This window comes from Buteo buteo, chromosome 11 (assembly GCF_964188355.1).
Source record: "Buteo buteo chromosome 11, bButBut1.hap1.1, whole genome shotgun sequence".
Lineage (NCBI taxonomy): Eukaryota > Metazoa > Chordata > Aves > Accipitriformes > Accipitridae > Buteo > Buteo buteo.
The window spans coordinates 37,067,674-37,087,646 of record NC_134181.1 but is presented as its reverse complement, the minus strand read 5'-3'; the positions used below and the strand labels follow the sequence as shown (position 1 = coordinate 37,087,646).

The window sequence follows — 19,973 nt, the reverse complement described above, 5'->3', positions numbered from 1 at the left end:
AAAAAAAAAAAAAAAGACCCACAAAGTCAAACACTATTCACCTGAAGCAGCTAGAATGTCCTAAAACATCAGAGTAATTCTGCTCTTGCCCATTTTATCAGGTAGAGGAGTTGCAGTTATTCTTCAAACAATGCCATTATTTCTCAGGCACTTACACAACAGCATTTAAACGCCCAGCTTCACAACACTGTTAGGTAGGGAAGAATTGTCATAAGAGTTGAGACAGAGAGAATTAAGCAATTTACCCCAAGTCACAACTAAGCCTATGGCAAAAACATATGACAAAACTGCAACCTTCAGCTTTTCTTGCACATGCATGTGTGTTTCACTAACTCTGACTCCAGACGGAAAAACACCCACATACGCACAGAGGAAGAAAAATCTTAATTAGGACTGCTGGAAAAAATCTGCTGAATGAAGTAATACCAGAATATTCTTGCATGATCTTAGAGAAAGTGTGGTGCTTACACTGAAATTATCAACGTTAGAAGCAGGAGGAAAAAGCCACTCATTTGAAAAAACAAAACAAAACAAAACAAAATCACCAAAAACCCCTTGATCTAAAATCCCACTTGCCTGATTCCTTTACTTGTCCAATAACATTCTTAGACTTGATGACTTTCCTTTGAGCTGCTATTTCTGGCAGGTCATGCTGTAAGAATAGCTGAAATAGCCCTAAATTTAAGAATTGTTTCAAGTTCTCTATGGAATAATGTTCTCTCCCTCTAAAAAAACACAGGGAAGAAAGCCACAGATGTCTTCTGGTGTCCCCACCTACACCCAAAAAAGCATTGCTGAGTGCAGATGTTACTGGAGTGCTAAGTGGGGAAGGAAGATGGAAAAATCATCCTTTGGAGAGGCTGAAGCAAGGCCTAATACTTGACAAAGGAGAAAGCAGCTCTTGCAGCGGGTGTTCCACACTGAAAGCTCTGGATTTGTGAAATACAATAGAAACCAATACAAGAATCTGACCTGCTGAAAACCTCTTACTGTGGTTAAAGTTTTAAGTTCCCTCAGGCAAGGCAGAAAAGCACTCCAGTTTCATGTGCTTCCTTTTCATTGGTTATTTTGGATAAAACTTCAAAACAATGACATCCCCCAAAAATGTAGTTCTAGAATCTATACCACTGGCAATTAATGGACTACAAACACATGTTGAAAATCTGTACCGAGGGTACACTGCAATCAGTGATTTCCAAGATATTCCTCACATGATACTTGCGGTCCTGCCTTCTTAATCCTTTCTGCTTTTCATCTATGCTAGTCACTCACAACTGTAAGACTAAAACTGCAATAAAATTGTGATGATATTTAGGAAAATGAACTAACAACACAATTGGGGGTGATTTATTGTGTCCCAGCCGACTTTCTTCAAAGAGGAGTTAAAAACTATAATTTAGTAATGTAAATATACAAATCAACATTTCTGAAGATGTGAATCAGCAGTAAGAAGGGAAATGAAAAAGCAAGTAAGAAATAATTGTAGCACATGAGGCATAGCAGGAATTCTCCATTTAACCAGAGAGGACCCAGAGTCATTGCTTACTCCTTCAAAGGGAGGACTTTTATATTAATATTTCAGCAAAATATTAAAAAAGATCAGATCACAAGGTTCACCTACTCAGGTAAGTTTGTTACTGCAATTATCAGATAGCTCCAGACAAAAGTACCTCCCCTCTCCCATCATCCTACAGAGGTTTCTTTCTTACTTTATCATATTATTGTTAGCTTATACCCCAGAAATACAAAAATTCATGCAAGTCCTTGCTGAGCTTATGAGGAGCAATGGCTGTGCACATTTAAAGATGAGATTAGGAAAGGAAATGCTTGACAGGTGTAAAGAAAGGTTTTTATGAAAAGCACAAATATCCTTTTAAAGAAGTGACTTGCAAAACTGTATGGTGATTTCCTATCCTGTGCATAGAATGCAAAAGAAGCTACACTCTGAGAAAACTAACATTAGTCAGTTAATGCACAATTTATTTTTTGCTTTAACTATATCAAGCCAACAATATATTTTCCTCAGTTGTCCTTAACTATATCCAGTATTACAGTAACTGAATCCAGTACATCTTAATGAAGAACTGCAATATTTTTAGTTAAAATATGTGCAATGCTACATAAAAGTAACAAAAAGCATGGATTCTTTATAGTGTTGCCAATACTAGGCAGATATCTTTTATAATCTTACAATAACTTAAAAAGCAGTCTTTAGAAGCTAGAGACATTCTTTTGTACTTACTTGATTCCAAGAGCAAATCCTTGAATAACTTCGCCTGCATTTGGTCCAATGAAATGAAGGCCAAGTATTCGTTGCTCTCTCTCTCGTAAGCACACCATCTGAAAACAATACATTACATAGCGATCTTTTCTTAGAACATTTCAAGATAAGGCATGAAGTTGAATTAAATGAAACTGAAGTGCCTTGAGATCCTAGTTCAGCTGTTTATTCCCAGTGTGCCAAGAACTTACACACTTGCTTAAGTCTTACTGACTTCAATAGGTCTTATGCTTGTCCTTAAGCACCTTCCTGAATCGAAGCTTTATTAGTGTATTTCTTTCAGACTTCAGAGAGCCACTAACAATGATAATTTGTGGTAAATTGAATACTTTGTTGTTTGTCATTTGTATGAAATTGTCAAAATACCTTCTGTAGTCCAGTAACCAGAATAGTGTTATATTGACACTGAATGGTCACCTTAGCAATTGCCTAAGCCTGTGCAGTTATTCTCAGCAGCTAATCAGCTGTATTTCCAAAGATGACCACTACCAATTGCAGGATATTTCGTGCCGTTGTGATTCAGTCAGTAAACACTTACAGCAGCATGTTTGGTGAGATATGTTTACCACATCAGCCACATAACCTAAAAAGGAGTAAAGCCTTGGAAACAGCCAAAGATGAAGTTAATAAGTATCTGGGAGGGCCTGAGTCACTGCACACTTAACTTTTATTAGAGAACTTAATGAAAACTTTTTAGTTCCTTTAAGGACACCATCTTTATAGTTATGAAAAGAAAATCATTCTCTCCCTGTGTCCTTCCATCAAGCATTAAATCATCACTCATCTAATAGGTTCTGCTTTTCAGTAAAGGCTTGGATTCTTTCGTTAGGAATTGCAGGAACAGCAGCAATCCTGACGTGGTACTTTGAATAGTGAGGAGTTTTAAAGAAAAAACCTTCTTGCAATAGAGTTTGAAACTCTCAAGTTTAATGTTTGTTCATGTGTTTTGGGAGTTTAGTAAGGACTATATTCAATATCATTCAACAACTATTCTGCTATTACTACTTCACCCTCAAATATTCACTTTCATTGACATAATTTAAAGGGAATAGCTAAAAAGAAGTAGTATCACCTTAGTTGCACCGATACTTGGGACAGTTAAGGCAAGCTACTAAGACACACAAATCAGATGTGACAAAATATAGTTAGAAAAACTGGTTGCAACTATTGACAATGGATATTCCTTACATAACACAACAATAACAACATAATAATTTGTGATGGACATACAGAAGTTACTACATTTATTCAAAAAAGATTGTTCCCTGATATTGAAGAGACAAGAATGAAGAAAACTATGATATATTCTACCAACACTACACTTCACCTTATCTGAGATTCTGTACTACGGGCAAGTGCATCAAAAACCTTCTCAACGCTCAAGCAACTGGCTTGCTCTAAGAGAAGAGGCCAACACTTTGGTCTAAACCAGGAGGTTTTTGTTTTCGTAAGACTGAACAGTTACTCTAGTTTTGTAAGCCTTAGGCTTAATTTTTTTGACAGTAGCATACTTTCCCCAAGAGATGGCAACTCAAATATTACATATGACTAGTTAAGAACTTTGCTGGGGGAAGCAGAGACTAATCTCTATAGAATTTGGAATATTTCTTAGGACCTTAAGAGCAGTTCAAAGATGGTATCCATCAGCAGAATGTCAGCTCTGAAAAATGCTAATATCTGTAAAGCAATTTCAAGATGCAATAGGATATGTAAAGAATATTAAACATTTGAAGTTACACTAAAGAAACGGGCTGTCACCAAGAAAATATCTCATCCATCTTGAGAGGTTTTTTTGCCAAACAGTACTCCTTAAACCTGGCTGTACCATGTCTCTTGTTTTAAGTTCAAAGCTCACAACACTCACTTTCACATAGCATTGAGTTGCATCTCTTTCAGCCACTGTAAACTCTAAAGGTTTATAATACGCATGGTATACCTGGTAGGGAAAACAATAACATTTTGTGTTAGAGAGCACTATTATGTGAAAAACTGCTATTTAGTATTTTAATGACTACTACAACATATTTATTATGTTATAGAAAAAATTTATTTATTTATAACCCGTTCATTATTTTAAAGAAAAACATGGAAAGCACAGTAAGTTTAACACAAACGTTTCTTAGAGAATCATTAAGATTAAAAACTGAAAAAAAAAAAAATCACAAATAATCACATTACTCAAACCAGTGTCCCAAATTAAAAATGTTAGGTTTGTTCCTTTAAGCTTCTCCCAAAAGTTTAATACCTTGTTTACTGAAAATAATGAAATCCCAAAGGCTTTCCATATCTATAATAATGTATACCACAAGACAACCCAAACTGTAATTTTTGCATTCTGAATAGTAAATGCTTATTTTTTCATTAATGATTTTGCCTGGGGCTCCAAGCTAAATCCATCAGCTGAACTTGCTCTCCAATACATACATAACATCAGCATCTTATCACACACACACACATCAATTGTCTGCCTTAATCAGATGAGAACAATTGTTTTACAGTAATTTATATCATTCTAGAGGGCACTAGCATCCAGAAACCCAGATAAGAGTCCTAGGACAGATTTTTGAAGTATAAACTGTATTTCAGCATCACAAAAGACAAAACTAATAACTGACTGGACATGAAATAAAGCATTGCAGCTTGTATTTCCATAGCTTACCGAGTCATATGCTGACAGTCTTTTTGAGGAGTGAATAAAGGTAACACAACATATCTTTTCAAGGATTACTTGTTTGAATTTTGTCTTATTATATATTGATTGTGAATTTCTTCACCATGAGCACCTTAATCTCATTCCTCATATCAGAGGGCTGGGTGCGAATATATACCACAACAGATTTCTTCCTCAATATGCAATGCCAGGCTTATTGTATCAAGACATTTTAGCCACAAAGACACTTAGCAGCTTGTGTGAATATTTCTGGGGACATCCCAAAAATTTAGACTAATGAACCTGACCAGCAATTCTGACAACTAAAAGGAACATAACTGTTATTTAATGATGCTGCACAATATAACTTACTAAAATGGCAACTAGTTTAAAGCTGTCATACCCTGTCAATAATTTTAAGCCCACTAGGTAACAGCTTCCATTGTGACCTGCTGCAATACTTTTAAAGTCCTGAGCTTTTCTGAAGACACCAAATCCCTAACTGCAAACATAGTATTTTGGGGACCAAAAATTTTGCCTGATACAAGAGTGAAACTTCTGTCTTTTCATAGTGCAACTCCGACACCAACTATAAAATCAAAAATGTTTTCATACCTCAATATTATCTGATCCATAACATTGCACAGCCGCTTCTTCTGACAGCCCAACACAACCATATTCCAAGGGAGTGAAAACTGTAGTAGGTACCTGCTTGCGAGAAGCAGAGGAGACAGAAAGTGTTACTGTTGAACCATATGAAGCAGCTGCATGGCAGATACAGGGGAGACTTTTGCATGACTGAGAAGTGTAGCTCTGTCACACATATCTACTTTGGCTGCTGGATTCAAAGCTGGATTCCAGATGACAAAATGCAATTCCTTTAAAATTCTTAAGAGAAACAAAAGCGTAAGATTTGTTTTTTGTTATTGAAAAAAAAACACCAAACAACTCACATTGTCATAGTCCATCAATTCTGAAGACTGGCCAAAAAGACGCTGAGCCAGCAGTTTTCCTGCAGCTATTGCTGTGGGTGTTAATTCAGGACGGCCCTAAGAAGAGAGCACAAAGCTTTGTTTTAACTAAGAAGGAAGCAGCATCCAAGGATTTCTCCCGGGACAATGGTCGGAGGACGGCCAAATCTTTGGAATTCCAGCCTACTAGCCAGGGCTCCCAATAGAGGAGGCAGTAATAATTTCTGTCCAAACATGCTTTTAAGTCTCCGAGTTTAATATCGCCCTTAATGGTGGGGAACAAATGCCATGAATGTGTCAAAATCTTATATCTTATCATGTCACCTCTTGAAAAAGCAGAGGATATTCACATGCTAACCATTCACTTCCCCCTTTCCTTCTATAGTAAGTCATCAAGAAATTTTTCAGATGGTCTTTTTAAAGCAGGAAAAGCCTAGTATAAAGCAACAGTGTTTTTATAACATCAGACCTTTTAAAAAAAGTTGTCTGTCACATTTTTACAGAACACAGGCACAAAACATAGCTATTTGTAGGCACCTTTACTGACTTCCTATGTTGGTCCTGGATCAGAGAAGTGGAACGCTATTGTGCTAGCACTGCAACCTATAGGTTGAGTTGGTCCTAGTCTCAGGCTCTGGTATTAGAGAGGGCCTTGAAAAGGATTGCGATTGGCAAATGCTACCTTCCTGCAAGTGAGAAATGGAATGATAGCAGGATATGACCAGGACATGCTCCAGTTCAAGCCATGAGTCCTGGCTACTTTTTATATCCAAAGAGGACTATGCAGTGTGCCAGAACCCTAATTTTGAGTGCTGGCACAATACCACTGGAGCATCAGAACTCCAGTGCTAGTTTTAAGGATGTTGGAAGTTTTTGCAAATTGAAGTAAGGCATTTTCAGAGAAATTTTTTGAAGTCTGAGGAAGAACAGTCCATGTAAGTTAGTAAGATCTAACAAACTTCATAAATCTAGTAAAAAACATTATTTAACAGTTCATCCAAGACATATCATCAAGATACATCTTGAGATGAGGATGTTTGTGTGAATCTCTTGTCTGAGATGAGGAAAGAGGTCACAAGTCTAGAAGGAATGATGAAGAGACATAAGAAAGCCATAACTTAAAAACACCTTTGCGGGATAACATGGAATGCTTTATAAAACATGTGAAGTTTTGATTCATACAGGTCCTATCTAGATATAACGGTTGTCACACTCTTGCAATGCCCCACTTGGAGGTAGTCATACAATAAGCCCTCAAGAACAGTTTTCAGCAGAAAATAAAATAACGATTCCCCACCACACACATTCAAGTTTCTCAAACTTTTTTTTCACTATCCTGAAGTTTTTTAGCATTTACTGGAATCCGTTCCTCTTTCCCACCTTATCTTTTCTGTATGTTGCTAGATAGATTCTGTATATGGTATTAGCTACCATTTACTTCAGTACACATACCATATCAATAATCTGCATATTAATACGCATTTATGGTTTCATCTGTACTAATAACCACTTAAGTTAAAACTTCCATTGCAAAAAACCAAACTGAAACAACATTATGTCTAACCTGATAACAGAAACTACAATTCTAATTGTTAATGAAGACTAACCTATCTTTCCCCACAGCTCATGACAAATCACAAAAATGCAAGTCTATCCCTTTTTCCCCCACTAAGATCCATTAAGTCATGGTTTTTCAAATCCAGCATTTTGACTTTCAAGTCTGTAAATGTCATTTACCAGATGAAATTTGCCATTTGTTTTTTCTTATACACATTTGCCTGAAACATGGCTGCCAATCATTTCTGTAGCAGGAAATACAGATGTTGTTTTGGCATTCCAGAAATGAATAGAAGATTGGAACAAGAGATAAAATTGTGAAAGCACTGCTACGCATTCCATAAAACCCAGCTAATTACTAAAACATCCATGCAGATAAAGCCCAATTTCTCATAAACAATGACTTAAAGACTTTCCTTGGTAAATATTTGAAATGAACATTCACTTTGCAGTCATGTGTAGAACTACTCTGCTGATTATTATGGATACGAATTGTTCATAAGAATCCTCCAATGTATTATAGATTTAAACGAGATGGCTCCTAAGAGAGTTTAAAAAGCTTTGAAGTAACGTGTATTTGTTCCAACACAACTCTTTTTGGTCTTATTTCTATTCAAAGCAACATACTGTACATTCCACCTTCTTTACACATCTTTGTTATAACACTCTTTGAAATATGACAGATGTATAGTGGCATGACCATATGATAAACCTCCTTCTGAGAGAACTTCTTTATAGTGTGGGCCATGCTTTTCAACAAGAATACTACTGGAGGAAGAATTTTAACACAGAGAGTTTATATCAGCACTGAAAAGAAATTCAAACTAAAATTCCAGCTTGATCTTCCTCATCCTGATTACAGAAGATGAAAATGCCTAAACGCAATTTCACCTGTCAGTTGAAAATAATATTTTGCCAAAGCTTGAAAAACTTTTTTTGAGGGCAGACAAACTGACTGACGTCTGGAAGGGTTTTTTCCCCCGCTCTTCTCCAAATGAACAGCTTGGATAACATTAGGATTCCATTTGCCATACAAGTGTGCAACAAGACACCCATGCACAAATAGTTTCCCATTTGTGCCAGCTGGGTATGACTCCCAAATGAAAACAGTCATTCTGAGCATACCAAGAAACTCACCTTTCGCCTCTCTTACTCCCCTTCCAGCCAGGGCACTGAATTAAAGCAAAAAACCTAGTTCTTCCTATTTGGTAGCAATTTAGTGTCTATTCAGTGTGGCATGGTAAAGGAGGGAGTAAGAGGGCTTAAGAACTACTTGCCAAGGTATGAGCAATAGCATGTTATGGCAGCAAAGAGACTCTGGCAGGGAGAGAGCAAAGAGATATCCTGAACAGGAACACTGGAGAAAAAAATCTTATTCTTATAAGCAATATTAGGGATCACTGATGCTCATACACAGGAAACAAGATTCCCCTTCCTGTGCTCTTTTGGTAGGTCTCACCCTGAAAGTATCACACACCAAGCTCTACAGCTTTGTGGTTCTTAGCAGGATGCACTTGATTCTTCTGTGTGTAGTTTTTGAGATGTGCATAACACAGAACTTTCTTTCACTGCTGGTTCCCATGCCAATGAAATTTATTATCTAAATTAATTCTGCTTTAAGAAAAGACAAAATTAATTTAAGTATTCAAATAAAATAAACTTTATTGCTTAGCAAGTGGAAGTTACATGGCTCACATTGTACTGCAGTCAGTAAGATAATGCCAATAATTCCTTCTATCTTTAAATTCTATAAATGCATGAGTACTATACTGTGATTTCTTTAATTCCCTATATTAAGCCCATATGCCAATAAAAGCTTAAGAGAAAACTTCTACAGAGCACTGATTTACCATTCCAGTTTTTCCCCAATTGTACTCTGGACATGGTATAAAACTGTGTTGCTGTTTTTAACATTTACATTTAGAAGTGCCTATTGAACAACTCGGGTTCAAATATCTGCGCTAATAAGGACAAAAGCAGGAAAAGGAAATCTAAGTTTTAACAAAAAAATGAAAATGACAAATAAATGAAGATCTGATTTTTTAGATCCAGAGTAGGAGAGCATCCTGCCTCCAACTTTATATTTCTTACTCAACTAAATCCTCAAAGGGCAGAAGACAAAAAGCACCCAAAAGGAAATGACTTGCCCAAAATAACACTGCAGATTAGCAGTAAAATGAGCAACAGAATCTAAGGCTCTGACAGCTTTGCCTCTAACTACTGCTTCTTGGATGAAATTAAAAAGAAAATTCTGGAAAGCAGGAGGCCTAACCAAGGCATATATCAGGGACAAGCAGGTGTAGGAGGTCATTGTGAGCAGAAAGAGGACTTCAGGAAACATCCCAGAGCAAGAAGTGACAAGTACAGAGGGAACCTGTATGTGAAGTGAGAAGGAAGGAGAGGAACTGTACATAATCCCAAAGCTCTGTGTGACTGGACAGGACAGAAGAAGCTGTGGCGAGTAAGAAAAAAAAGGAGAAATAGCTGAGCAGGAAAGAGTTTTAACACAGTTTAAAAGGAAATGGCAAGTCATTCACATGAAGATGGAGACAGACAGGAAGAAACACATGTCTACATGGAGGGGAAGAGGTCAGGAATGGTCAGCAGATTTATGAGATTTAAGTGTCTCTGGCAGTTCCAGAGTCCAGTCAGAAATTTGCAGGGCTATTCCCAAGATGTTATGTAACCTGTTACATCCCTTCAATAACTCAGAGCACCTGTAGGATTTAAAAATTTGAGACACCTTTAAAAGATTTTAAACATGGCAGAATGAAAAATCTTTTAAAGGTCTGTCAAATTATACTATACATGGTGTTTGGATATTGCTACAGTATTTATATTCACCAGACTTTTAAAACAGATGCCTTCACTATATCAAAACCAATCTTGATAGGAAGGCATGTGCTCAATTCCATTAAGTTCAACAGGTGACAGAATTCTGTATCTTGCAACGCCCAGCTTCTATATTCTACATATTGACCAAATTTTTCAGGAACAGTAGGCAGCTGATGAAAACATCCTCCTGTAACTGTACAGTTCAGAATCCAGACAAACATTATTTTTTATGACATCATATTTGAAGATGCCCTATTTACAGTAAATACTCTGAGTTCTGTAAACTGAAAATTGAGGGACTGAAAGCATTTGTGTGCACTTTGATCAGGACAAGACAGTCTTGTCATAGATAACTGTAGATTATTAATAGCACTAGATTAAGGCCACAGAATTCTGCTTTTGCCTCTATAATAAGTAAATAATTTTGCTTAAGTTATAATGTCCCCCTTTAAAAAAACACAACAAACAAAAAAACCCCACACCAACCAAAAACCACACCTTATGTTTACTTGGCATAATCATTCACAAATCATGAACAGAAGTCAAATGCATTTAGTATTTGCAGCAATTACTTTTTCTTATTCTAGAGGAGCATACTTTTGTCAGAAGCATTTTGTGTCAGGGAGCAGAAAAGCTGTCTTGTGACTAGTCTCAATTAAACCCGAAATACTAAAAATGGAATTACAGAACTTGTCACAGTCATTCCCAGTAAGTATATTCAACTCCAGAAGGTAAGAACTGCTTTCACTCAGCATTCACAGGCAGTATGAAGTCATATGTCTAAAGTGATAAAAACATTATTAGAAAGATAATTGAAATGATAAAGACATTATTATTAGCCTCTGACCAATGATGCATTCCCTGATAAACATCAGTAATAATCTCTAACACTGAGATACTTCACAAGATCCACGTGAAGGAAATTACTGACCCAGGTGGCTGGCATAAACACTACAGCTCTGCAAAATGAAAAAGAGCAAAACACTAAGATATATACTAGAGCATGACGACATCTGGGGACTAGTTATTAGTCAGGAACAAAGTTGGCTTCCTGTTATTGTAAAATAGTTTATGTAGACTCAGTACCTCTGTTATGTCTCCAACTGCATAAATGTGAGGAACAGAAGTAGCTTCACTGGCATCAACAATGATCTTTCCAGTTTCAGAATTAGTTTTCACTCCAACTGCCTCCAAATTGAGAGTTTCAGTGTCAGGGGCTCGGCCTTAAGGAAAAAAAAAGAAATTAAAGTAAAAACTATTGGAAAACTTCAGCAGTGTTAATCTAAAAATTTGGCATCCTCCGCTTTAGCTTTCCAAGAACTTTGTGCTATTTGATAGTCCAAGCAGAAATATGACAAAACTTAGCTCATAATGAAAAAGCTGGAAGGGTGGAAAGCATGGATATTAATTTCTTTGTGAAAGGAGCTCTATTACTATTGCCTTTGCTCAAACTATTTCAGAGAAAGTTATCCTTTAAAAACGTGCGGGACAACATCCACTGCAAAAAGTGCAAAACCCACATGGTTTAATATTTATTGAACATTCTAAATTCAGTTTCCCAATGTAGCATGAATATACATATAATAAGTAGCTTCTACACTGAAAATTTCCAATAAACATTAACCAAATGACACTCAATACTAACAAACAGCCTGTTGTGCACGCTTGTGGATAAAAATTAATAATGCTGTTCAACATTAAACATACCTGAAGTCCTCTTTTCTTATTATCTGATACGCTTATCTTAAAGCTTTTTTAGTTCCCTCAGCTTGGATGAAAAAGTTTACCAGCTTTGCTCTCAAGTCCTTAACACTGAGTTATTTAGCTCAAACTCTGTATTTCTGTAGAGTTTAGAAACACTATTCCTAGAATTTAGGAACACAATTTTAAATGGATTTAAAAACAAATGAGGCAAATTCTGCCAAGCCTAGATTTTATTACAACTTTCTCTTCCAATGATTTTAAGTTATCTCATTTTTTAAAAAGATATTTTTGTAGTGTTTTCTGCATAGAGTTACCACTTAGACCACTGAAGTCTTCATAACATTACACTGAGCTTTCTATAGAGTATCTAACAAAGCAATTCCTGACCCAGAAATTGGAATCTTAAATCCTATCCAATTTTTCAAATGTATTTGAAGGTTAATAAACATAGTGAAATTATCAGGTACTCCCAAAATATGTAGGGACACACAGGATCACATATAAAATATTATGTGAATATATCCAAATGAGGGAAATTTTATAACATTGCATCCATTTTTAGAGGTTATAAATGAATATGCATATATCTACATCTACATATATAGGTCTCCTTTGCCTGAGTCATGATTTTGTGTTTGATGTTAATACAGAGCTATAGCAAAGCAAAACAAAAGGGGAAATGTGTTTTCATTATAAAAACAAGCTCTTTGATGTTAATGTAGGAAATTATTAAACAAAAGGAAAACCTGGCTTGTCAATACAGACCTAATTATATGTAAACATATGATTCACTGCTTTATACATCTGCCATACAGCCAGGCCCCCCAAACAATGTCACATCTGAATGCCTCTGTAAAGACTTCTGTGTATTAATTTCATCTGGTGAAACCAACACTTCCTCTGGGAGTACTGACTGAAGCTGTCGGCACTTGGCTATCTGTCTGTCTTCCCTTCTGTTGTCCCCATGGGATGTTGATCTGCTGTTCCTTCTCTGCCCCCTGCTCCCCAGTCCTGATGCTATCAGGCAACAAAAATAATAAACCTCCAGGACCTTATCTTGGCTCGGATGTGAAACAACTTCCTACCGTTGTATTTCTTTGTGTATTGAGAGTAAAGCCTGGATATTCTGCAAATGGACAACTAATGGGGTTTTCTAGTTTCCCCTTTTTCCTGCCAGGCAGAGCCAAGAGAAAGCTTAGCACGCAATGGCAGGCACTGAAAGAGGAAAAAAAGAAAAACTGTCAATAGAGTCATTTAAAGACCTGTGACAACAACGGCTGAATTTATCAAATCTGCAGGATAACACTTAACCTTTTGATTCCAGTCTATTTTAACATGTGTACAGCTTGGTATTAATAGCTAAGAGTTAAAATACGTTGCTACTCAGTGAAATTTCTCTCTCAACTTTTCTGCCTAAGTATTATTTCTGAAAGCAAAACCATAACTTTAAAAAACTGAACTGAAGCTTTATTGGCCTTAAGCCCCATGCTAGCTCACGTCCATAAGCCAGAATTACAGTTACTGATCTTGCTTCACCTCAAATTAGGTAGCTTAGGTTCATGATTATCCAATGTGTCTTGGTAAGTTTTAATGTCAAATTCAGGAAATGCTGATATTTCCTAACATTCACTTACTTGTATTATAGAACTAGTTCTCACCATTTCTCAGTAGTATTGGATCAGAAGGACATTTGTTTCATACCCATAACTCCTAAGTTTTTTACATTTACAGCTTCAAGAAACTCTGAGTTTACAGCTTATTTCTAAGATCCAGAGGGCAATATAAAATTATACCAAATCCTGCTAGGCACACAACACAGAGATAGCTCCCTCTAAAGCCAGCACACCTGCTTTTAGTTTGAAGATGTCCACTGCCCTGAAACTGCCACAGAACAAGGAGTGTATGATTGTACAAGACACAAGACTAGATTTAGCTTTTATTCAAAACAGCAGATATTATACCAGACATCTAGAAGAAAGGTGCCAATTCAGATATGACCCTTAAAAAGGTTACCTGCCTCCTGCACTTTTAATACCACATCATATCTCATCTTTAACAGACCCATACAATAACCACATAGCTGTGAAAACCACACAGGTCCCTGCTTTCATGGCCCGCCACCATTCACTTTTAACTTTAAAAGAAAAAACAGCTTTTTGATCTGTTTTTGTAAAATCCACAACCTGGCTTCCTAAGGGGGCTGCCAGGCAGCTTAGCTACAGAGAGTGACAAGAGACTGGTTAAAGCACCCATCTTGGATATGTGCTATGCTGGTTATATTGTGATGTAGCATTTCTGTCCCATCATCTGCTGGGGGGCTCTGGTAATCACACTTGCACACAGAATAAGGTGAAGGCAGTATCAGGCTGCTGTGACCTTCAGGTGCAAGACCTTCAACAATGGAGACTGAAGCAGCTAAGCTGAGAAGAAACCACAGGAATAGGCATAGTCACGTAAGTAGCAGCAGTAAGTGAGTGATAGCATACTCTTGCATACAGTAAGATTTCCTAGGATGATAAAGGTGCAGCTGACAGCAGAATTTTATAATGGGTCTTCTGCAGTTTCTTAATCACAAAAGCTGGAATGTCTGTTTGCCCCTCAGCATTTGAAAAATCAAAACTAGAGCCAACCAAGCATTTTATTATCATCAGGCATGATACTGCAGATGGCCACTGTGAGGATACTGCAGGATGACAGGATGGTTCTTCTAGTATAAAACTTAAGCCCAATAGTCTTCTCCACTTCTTCCCTATACATTGGCGATTTGACACATCGTAACTTTACCCAATCTGACCTTAATCAAAATCTCATCCGTGTTCCCAGTCTTGGTACTCTCTCTCATCTTGTTCTGGGTGCCTGACACACTCCCAAGATTAGTTGCAAGACCACTACCCTTTCCTCCTTCAAATCCCTCCTCAAAACTCACACAGTGTTCACTAAAACATAGCCAGCTGATAACAACTAATAAAGACCAATTCAGTGTAACCAATGTTCAGATTACAAGAAAATATTGACTACAGTAAGGTTAATTAAGGTTAAAAAAAGTTCAGAACCCTTACCACATTGATAGCAGCGTGCACCAATTTTACAAGGATGTTTTTGAACATTTCATTCATTACTGATAAACTTTCAGCATGCCTGCCACGATTTGAAAAAAGTCTGGCCCTTAGTCAGTGCTGGGGCAGTAACTATTTCTTTGCCAAGTCTGCTAAGCTGTACTACCTCTTGTAGCATTGACTAGTAATACTTATTACACAGAGGAGTCATCTCACCAGAAAGCTTGTGGCAGCCATGGTGCAATCAGTAAACACTTGGCCATCACCATCCACTGCACACCTGAAGTTACTTGTGTCTGGAAACATGTTGCTGTGGTCCTACCCAAACAACAGCAACAGAAAAAAGCAACTCCAAGTGACATGCAACCAAATTAAAACCTTACAGCTTGGGACAGAATTCTAACAATTTGTTTTGTTCTCAAGGTCCTGTACAAGGTAAAGTGGGCTGGAAACATTTTCTGAGAAGAAAGCTACAGTTCACCTTCACATTAATTCTCCCACACTAAGCCTGCTTTAACCAAAGGTTTTGTACACCCTTAAAGGATGGCTCTGCAGTCTCAAAAACCAGTACCTACCCACCACCATTCCCATGTGAGGTCATTGGCTGCAATCTCCTGGACACTTACAGGTGAACAGAACCTGTACTCTGTAGAAAATGTTGCATTAATTATGCCAGTTTAATGAAATTACTTTGGAGCATTTTCCACCATTTTTTAATTTATTTATGCCACCATTCAGGTAAAGGCTAGCCATCGCCTATCAACTCAAATAGCATTCTATAGTTCTGAATCCCAAACCTTCTCTCACACACAGACTAGAGGCATAGCCTAGCATCTAACTTTTCCTCAACATGAAGAAGTGATTTTTGTAGTTACAAGCTGGTAAAATAAGTAGTGTAAAGTAGGAGTTGCACTCAAAAGTTTGTGGGTGGGTTAAACAAAAGAAGGAGAAAGTACCATCCCACCCTCTTTCAATGCAAACAAATTACTTGCACATTAAAACCAGCCCGGTTGAATAAAGTCTGACTGAATGTCATTACAACTAGTTATTGGGAAAAAAACTAGAAGCACTGGCTGATGTAACGGGAATGATAATTTTCATTAGGACTGAAGAAACCACATCTTACCAAGACAGTACTGAATTAAAGTTAATGAGACACAGACATGGGAAGTTCAGAATAAAGACCCAGAGCCTCAGCAAATCACATCACATTAGCACTAACAGTTGTCTGAGATAAACCCAGGTGCATTATTTTTCACTGAATAGTTCAAAGGTTAAACTGGATGGCAAGATTTTATTTGCAAAGAAGAATCTAAAGCCCATCTCCTTTTCTATAGGAGCTGGCAGAGATAGGCTCACAGGAGATCACAGCAATATTTGACCATATGGGACTTTTCAAAGAAAATCTCCAAACAAAATTTCTGTTTTCTTAGTTAATTCAAACTGATTTGGTTGTAAGACTTGAAGAAAACTGCTATAAAAAAAAAAAAGTTATGTATTTAACCCTTTGTTGATATTGAACAGCGAGGATCTTATTTTACCACACTACAGAATAAATCTGCCAAGCACCCAGCCTGACACAAAGGACAATATGCTTGATAGCTCATGATGTGCAACACCTGATAGCTGTTCAGCTTTACACTGAGCTAAAGTTATAATTCCTTTTTATAGCAAAGATGATACTATTTCAAAGACACAGTAGCTTTCCTCTAAGCTTATGAACGCAAAGGAACTTGAGAATGGTTGTTCCACTGCTCTCATCAGGGAGAAAACTCTTTTTGTAAAGCTAAACTTAAAATCTGCTGCTGGTCATTGCTCTTTCTGTTAACAATTTACTAGCCCACTACCGCACTTTCTCTGTCAAACTAATTCTAGGATATTTTGTAAACACCTGCATAGTTTAATCTTCAATTCAGTGTTGCTCCTCTACACAGACACCATTAGATACGTAGTAACTCCGTATCTTTTCTAAGGACTTTGTGAATAATCAAATGCCAGTTACAGCAGTGATCTTCTGCCACCTATTGCAAATTCAAATGGAAATACTACTCACCAATTCCTTTTATATATTAGCTGTGTTGCAACTGCAGCATTCAATCCACAGGTTTCAGTCCTCCAATAGCTGAAACAAACCCACTCTACAAAGCCTGACCTCCTGCAACTTTGCCCTGCAGCTCAGCAGTTACATCTGTTTATAAAGGTGTCAATCTCTACCCTTTTCTTTGCATGAAGACCCTATGTTCAATCTGTACATGCACACACTTACCATTGCTTTGTAGCTCAGGTATATTAGGCACCCAACATAATTTTTTGTGTGTCCTTAAGGGGAGGGGGAATACTATATAAGTTTATTGGTTACATATTGAACGAAGAAAATCTCAAAAGCTTATCATTTCAGGGAAATTCTTACAAAAACAGAAGACAGAGCACTAGTAAAAGACAGAAGGACTTTACAGGACTAGACATGCAGAATCAAAAAAAAGGTCAAGAAAGAGCCATTTCACTGATTTGGCATATAACAGTATAGTCACTCAGCAATATAACACAGGCCCATAACAGTTACCTATGAAAGCTTTGGATTGAAACATTTAAATTACATTAAAAGTATCAAAGGGGGGGAGGGAAGTGTGCCTGGAATATTTTGACTGGTTCAAAAAAGCTGCTAGAAAAGCAAAGAGCCTGCTTTGTGCCTGCTTTTATTGGTTTATCCATACAAGCAGAAAATTACACATTACAAAAGATAAACAAAACTCTTCATAGAAACACAATGTGATTTTTTTCAAAGGGCCTACATTAAGAGATAATACTGTAGCTTACCAAACTCAAACTATGTCCTACTGTCAGTAAATATTTTAAACATTATTCATAAAATCCTACTAAAATTCCATGATGCCTTCACAAAAATTAAGGAAATATCTATCATAATTCAGGCTACAATTAGTTAACAATAGCGGCTGCTTTTTAACTAACTCTACAAGCTGACTTTCTTCAATCAGTATTGTAACTGACACATCTGCAGACAGGAAATCCTCAACACTACCAAGTTTCCCAGCCTATTATCTGAGACACCTGGTGTGGGTGTGTTGATACAGAGCAAAACAATGAATCATATCGACTGCACATCAATTAAGCAGCTTTAACTGTTAATGTGTTTAATCCTTAAGGGTGGAGTGCCAATCTGAACACTAAAAAAAAAGTCAACATAAAAACCCCAAACCCTCAACTATTCATTTTACGGTTTCTAAATATGGATTGTAACTCAAATCTATGACAAAAAGTATAATACATGTAGTTCCTCTCTATCAAAACAGCGAGTAGAGTCGCATTACAACTGAGTTGCAATAGTAAGTATACCATGCAACCTTATTCCAGTATAATTAACACTAAACCAAGATTTTTTTTCTTATTATTTCAATTTAATAGCTCTTTTTTCCATCTTTGACAAAAGTAAACAAATTGACTTGACATTTCACAGGTGTGACTCCACCTCAGTGTAGTTTTACCAGAAAGCTTGAGGAAAATCAAATACAGCATTGAGAAACCCACTTTTTTGAGACATTTTCATCTCATTTCATGAATATTATTCTACAGTTTTCAGGATTATCACATCTTCAGATAGCATGACCTTTTTTGCTCTCGGCAAGGACTAGCACCTTTGATTGGTTCTAGTGAGCATAATCCATTATTATAGACTGTTTCCACACTTTATAGAAGCCCACTGCACTTCTAAGAGAATAGTAATCACAATAAGTGAAAGAAAATGTTTGTCACAAACACAACCTGCTCTCTCTTTGGGGTATTAGAAAGAAATAAAGCTGACTTACCAGGGGAAAGGAACAGGACAACATATTTAGTCCACTGGGCAAAATACAAAACGCTTTAAATTATCTGTTCCTGCTTCCTGTAATGGATCTATTCTACAACCACAGGAATTTAACTTTATCTGTTATCAACAAATGAAAGAGTAATGCTTCCCCACTACTCTAAAACCGTCGTGTCAGATAAATAGCATAAAAATGAAGTAGTTAAAGGTATTGCTAAAACTGCTAGTAAAACTGGTTGCTCTGCATCAAAACAGATTTCTTGGGCAGTAAGTTTAAGCCTATTTACTTTGTTCACCAGATATCATCCGCTTGCCAAATATCACTACTACCTTTAGCCATCCATTATTGATCTAGAATTCCAGATATTCACAAAGCTTTATACGCACAGGAGACAAGAGGTCTCCTACTCTGGTGGGCTTGCAGTCCATCTGAACCAATATAAAAACTGAGGGCTGATTCGTAACAGCAACAAATGAGCAGCTTAGGGAGGCAATGCAGAAAGAGTATTTTCGTTCCTGTGGGCTGAAGCCTTGTACCATACATGATTTAGTGTGTTAATCCTTACAAGAAGTAGCATTTGACTCAAAGGAGGCAAAAGCCAGACTTAATTCCCACTTCTGGTGATTATGCTCACAGCCATTTGTCACAAAATTCTTCTAGACTGATTTACTCTGACTTAGGCATCATATGTCAGTTCCAATGGGTCTGAGATACCTGAAAGTTCCTAACCAGATTTCAAGAAGCTCTAAAGTTCCAAGGTTCCCTGCAACGAGCTTGGATTTTTAGGGGCAATTACTTCTCTTTCTCCAAATTGGATGATGGATGCGGTAACAAACTTAAGCAGCACAGTTTAGAAAAATTCCTAGAAGAAATGGTAGCCTCTGGAACAGGATAAATAGGAACTTGTGAATAACTTCATGAAAGTCAAGAGTATGGCCTTAGAGAACACTACCTGCACCACAGTGGTTGCTGGAATTCATGCTTTCACCCTCTAGTAAACATTGAGGAAGACTAAATGGTCTCCCATTTATTGCAGCTCATCAAAAGTAGTTACCATAGATTTCTTCCATTTGCTGTAACTTTCATACGTTTTTA

The 19,973-nt window shown here is 37.0% G+C and overlaps 1 protein-coding gene across 11 annotated transcripts in view; it reads right to left on the bottom strand.

Moving 5' to 3' along the window:
* TXNRD2 (thioredoxin reductase 2) overlaps nucleotides 1-19,973 on the bottom strand; it is a 45,769-nt gene that overhangs the window by 12,504 nt on the left and 13,292 nt on the right. For 2 of the 11 annotated variants that reach the window (XM_075041538.1, XM_075041537.1), the window contains 5 exons: nucleotides 11,381-11,517; nucleotides 5,885-5,980; nucleotides 5,547-5,639; nucleotides 4,146-4,217; nucleotides 2,243-2,340 (listed from right to left, as the gene is read on the bottom strand). In XM_075041538.1, coding sequence (XP_074897639.1) covers nucleotides 2,243-2,340; nucleotides 4,146-4,217; nucleotides 5,547-5,639; nucleotides 5,885-5,980; nucleotides 11,381-11,517 — 496 coding nt within the window. Of the gene's footprint in view, nucleotides 1-3; nucleotides 188-2,242; nucleotides 2,341-4,145; nucleotides 4,218-5,546; nucleotides 5,640-5,884; nucleotides 5,981-9,045; nucleotides 11,075-11,134; nucleotides 11,254-11,380; nucleotides 11,518-19,973 lie in introns of those variants that run through there. The other 9 variants (XR_012652333.1, XM_075041541.1, XR_012652334.1 and 6 more) reach the window with 7 other exon arrangements.